Raw genomic sequence first — 4,341 nt, 5'->3', positions numbered from 1 at the left:
GGCTGACTTGAAGGTATCCAGCTTCTCAAGGTGTTCCTTCACGAGGGCAGCATTTATGGAGGGCAGGGGATTTTCCCTACACCGACCTCCCTGTCCCATAGCAGGCATGGGCGTCCCATGGGACTGATGAAAGACTGATGCAAAGTACCCATTTAATAGGTTGGCTTTTCCCTTGCTTTTCCTCTGGCTCCCCACATATCTGAAAAAGGACTTTTTGTTGTCCTTGATGCTTGAAGCTAGTTGGAGTTCAGTTACAGCCTTGGCTTTGGCACTTGTAGGTGGCACTCTGACTTTAGCCCAACTGCAGCATTGTGCATGCTAGATTTATATAAATTATTTTCAGGTGAAACAATAAGAGACTATTTTGACTGAAAAATAAAACATATATCTTTTGTTGCATGTATTCTGGCAGTACCCAAATGCCCAAGCAGAATCAGAGGACTATTTTACTGGATGTTGTAAATTCCACGCTGTTAACCTCATTTAGGGGGAAGACATTTAGGGGATATATATGACATTACATATATTATATGCATATATAATGGTCAGTTCTGGTTGCAAAAATAACCTTGAAAAATGTGAATCAAACATAAGCCAGACCAGTGAAGTCCACCGACAACTTATATAAGCAGAGTCCACAGGGCTCTGTCATTTTAACTGAAATATGGCTTTTTCCCCAAATCCCTCCAAACTTGCCATTCTGCTGTGGCAAGGGAGTAATTTTTAGATCTCCTTGCCTTGCTGTGACTACCTGCATGCCTTCTGTACTTAGATGGAGAAACACTGCTTTTTCCCCTGCCAGGAAGGAAAAGAGTGAGGCCACCCCTACACCAGTGATTCTCAACCAGGGTCCCAAAGTACCCTGGGTTTACATGAGATCCTTTTAGAGGCATTATGCAACTGTTAGTTACGCAAACACCTACAAATAATTCACAACTTAAATGCAGAGATTTTAAAAGGAGCATCTATACTACCAAACACATTCAGACCTGTTGTGGTCTTTATGAGTTTTTTGCAGCAGAAGTACTGCTCTATTATTTTTTCATAGTCGAGAAACGAGTCAAAACTAAGAGCTGGTATTGTTCCAGGGGTGCCTTGAGTAGTTTGAGGAGTTCCTTAAGTTCATAAAGGTTGAGAACCACTGATGTATAGAGTATTAAAAAAAACCAAACAAACCGAAAATCCAACAGTAAATGTACTCATGGCTGAAAGTCTCTTACAAACTACAGTACTGCATAACAATATGGAGTACTGGGATGGAAGCAAAGGGCATTTCCTGGCAAGAAAATAAAGGACAAGAGTCCAAGGATTAGGGTGCTAGCGTAGCTCTTCCAGCACCCAAACTCTACTCCCTGCTCCACCAGACTTCCTGTCTGACCTTGGACGAGTGACTTGTACAGAACTGAAACTGAAGCAATGTAGTACAGCAGGGATAACACAGAAGTGCGGTGAGGATAAATGCATTCGAAAGCTGACCCCCCTCAGATCACTAACATGAGAAACACTTAAGTACCTAAAGATAGAATTGGTGCAGCTAGATCTGGTGCCACACAGCACCTGGTGGACTGAACAGAAAACCCAAATACTTCTGAAACTTCTGACAATTTTGTGTTGCTGTGATCACAGCAGGACACTTACAGGCAAAGCTAATGAATGTATTAACATTTCCTTACAAATATTCAGCTCTCTTTCTTCTCCAGATACCCACACAAGCAGATCAATGTCAATCTTATCTGCCTACCTGACTTAGTATCAAGAGTTACTAACCCAACCCAACATAGTTTAGAAAAGAGCAATGCAGTGCTGCTGTAACCATTTACAGTGTAACACCCAGTAAGCTACCTGCTGAAGCAAGGGGGGGGGGGTGCAAGAAGTTGTCAGGAAGCAGAAATAGTGTCTATGAACAAAGTTACTTGCCAGCTTCCTTCATGAACTACTCAGATCATTATGCACACTGGAACATAGCAGCAGAGGCGGGAAAAAAAAAAAAAAATTGTAGGGCTTCTTTTCCATCCGTTTCAAAAACAGTGAGAACACTGTCAATGCTTAAATAGTAATTGTTCCTACCAATACTACATTTTCTACATCTAAGTAATAGTGACCAAAGTGCTATCTTCCATACTTACCACAGTAAAACTAAAGCAATTCAAGTATTTGCATAGCTGCCTTTATGTCCTTCTATTTGCCTAACACACAAATAGCCAACTGTTTTCTTCAAATATTTCCTTAGGACAGGTATCTTGTGCCCTCTAAGCACATTCCTAGTGAAAGCAACATCAGTACAAAAGCCACAACACACTCTGCTAGCTGGCACTCCTCTACTCTTTGTCTATTGCTCCTCTATTGAGATGGCAAGCTCTTCAGAACAGAGACCCTATTAGGCACTTTACACACGCTTAGCACTACAGATATGTTCAACAGCCATTTATCAAGTGTCAACTCTGGCAGCGATATTAAAAAAGTAACAAAACAGAACTGGTTCATGAAGAAGTAGGAAAGAGGTGCGACTTGAACAGCCAAGATCCAAGTCTATAAGAAAGGAAAAACTTAAGAGACATCGGTGTTCATGCATAGCTATGAAACACCTGCACAAAATGCATCGCCTTTTTATTTACACAATAATTAAAGAGAAGAGCAAAGGCTCTTCTTGCTTGATTTTTCTCTTCTGGTTCAGGATAAGAACGGTTTTAACTTGGCCTGTACCACCTGTTGCGCTATCACATCATAAGACGAGAGATGCTGCAAGAGTGATTTCGTAGCCATGATGGTCCAGAAATTATGCAAGGGGCAAAGATTTCTCAGAGCGAGATCTTGTATCGGACCAACTACATAGGCAGGATAAAGTTCGACAACTACACAGCTGGTCCAATAAAACATCTCACCCTAAGAAATCCTTGCCTCTCATCTTAAAACATGTGACACCCATCTCTCCAAAGAGACCAGGCTCTCCCAAGTCACTGTGCTCCTTGTGGGGAAGAATGCTACTTTTGCATAAAACCCAAGATCAAACTACACTTGAGCAGACTTCACTTTCCGGATCCTCCCCCTGCAAGCAATCATCATGGTGCCACATGTACACTCGATTCCAAAGGGCCAGCGCCTCCGCGTATGACCACCTGCTGAGATTTTAACCAGTGGAAAGCAACCGACCAGCACTCAGCTGCTCTCAATCAAACCCATGACTCACTCGGCATTGGAGTTTCCCCTATGTCGGCTGAAAGCAGCTTCCAGAGAAGAAAACGCTAGAGGCCAAGTAGAGGCCAGCCACCAGAAACAGAGATTGTTAAAAAAAAAAAAAAACACACCAGAGAAGCAGTTCCTATTTTAGGGCCCTTCAGAAAGTAACATTAAAACATGAAACTACGCTTTTTGTTAGAAGCATGGCTATACGACCCCAGTGACATCTCATATTCAAGTAAACACCACCAGAAGCTGATAACATAGGACAGGTTGTCCAAACTGAACTGAAGTGATGAACCCTGGGAGAATATCCATCAATTAACGTCAGTGATAATAAGCAGCTTGCAAACGAGACCATCTTGACTACTGGTACAGTACTCTGGACCCACGGGGGGGGGGCGGGGGACCGTGGGCCTGAGCCACCCAGGCAGTCTATAAGGCCCTCTCGGTGCAGGGGCTGGTAGGGACATGACTTCTCAGGACTCAAAACTGGAGAGATTTTGGGGGGAGGGGGCACGGAGCAGGGCTTGGGGAGGCTCCCGTGAATTTGGGAGCTACCTTTTGGACAGGAAGCGGGGAGCCTTGTATCCTCCACCTTCCCAGGGCACTGCAGCCCTTCCCCCCACCCTATGAAGCGCTGCCCCATCAGGCAAGCCCAGCCGGGGGTCTCCCCACGCCTGGCACCGCCCCCAGGCCACGCGGCCTGTCCCCAAACAGCCCAGAGCCTGCTCCGCCAAGGAGTCCAACCCCAGCCCCGCGGGCCCCAGCGGCGCCGCCTCACCGTTGCTGTAGGCCTGCTGCCCGGCGCCGTGGGCTCGGCCGGGCTGGGCCATGGCGCCTGCTGCTCCCAGCCCCAGCGCCGAGTGCCGGAGGACGGGAGAGAGGGGGGGGGGCACCGGAAGGAACCACTGCGCCGCGCAGGCGCACTCCGTACACGTGGCACTTCCGGGACCAGAAGCTCTGCGGCACTGGGCAGGGCTGGAATAGCCCCGGGGCTTGGCTCTTAAAGGGGACGCGGCCCAGTAGCCCCAGGGTCCGGTGTGCTGGGGGACAAGGCTGGGGAGAGGGGAGGAAGGAAGCCTGCCTGCAGCTGGGACTGGGGCAGGAAACACTGGCAGGGAGAAAGCAGGGACTCCAGCTAAGCCCCAGGCCTCTGACGCT

The 4,341-nt window shown here is 47.1% G+C and overlaps 1 protein-coding gene across 1 annotated transcript in view; it reads right to left on the bottom strand.

Annotated features, from left to right (window-relative positions):
* The window catches only part of SEC24A (SEC24 homolog A, COPII coat complex component), a 42,752-nt gene extending 38,668 nt beyond the window's left edge, over positions 1-4,084 (bottom strand). Inside the window, exon 1 of the mRNA XM_019535095.1 lies at positions 3,962-4,084. Coding sequence (XP_019390640.1) covers positions 3,962-4,013 — 52 coding nt within the window. The 5' untranslated portion in view covers positions 4,014-4,084. The remainder of the gene's footprint in view (positions 1-3,961) is intronic.
* Positions 4,085-4,341: the final 257 nt, after the last annotated feature.

The sequence above is a fragment of the Crocodylus porosus genome, unplaced genomic scaffold (genome assembly GCF_001723895.1).
Source record: "Crocodylus porosus isolate Cpor-Errol unplaced genomic scaffold, CroPor_comp1, whole genome shotgun sequence".
In the NCBI taxonomy this organism is placed as follows: domain Eukaryota; kingdom Metazoa; phylum Chordata; order Crocodylia; family Crocodylidae; genus Crocodylus; species Crocodylus porosus.
Note: the sequence above shows the minus strand (reverse complement) of the source record. Positions and strands in the feature narration are given on the sequence as shown.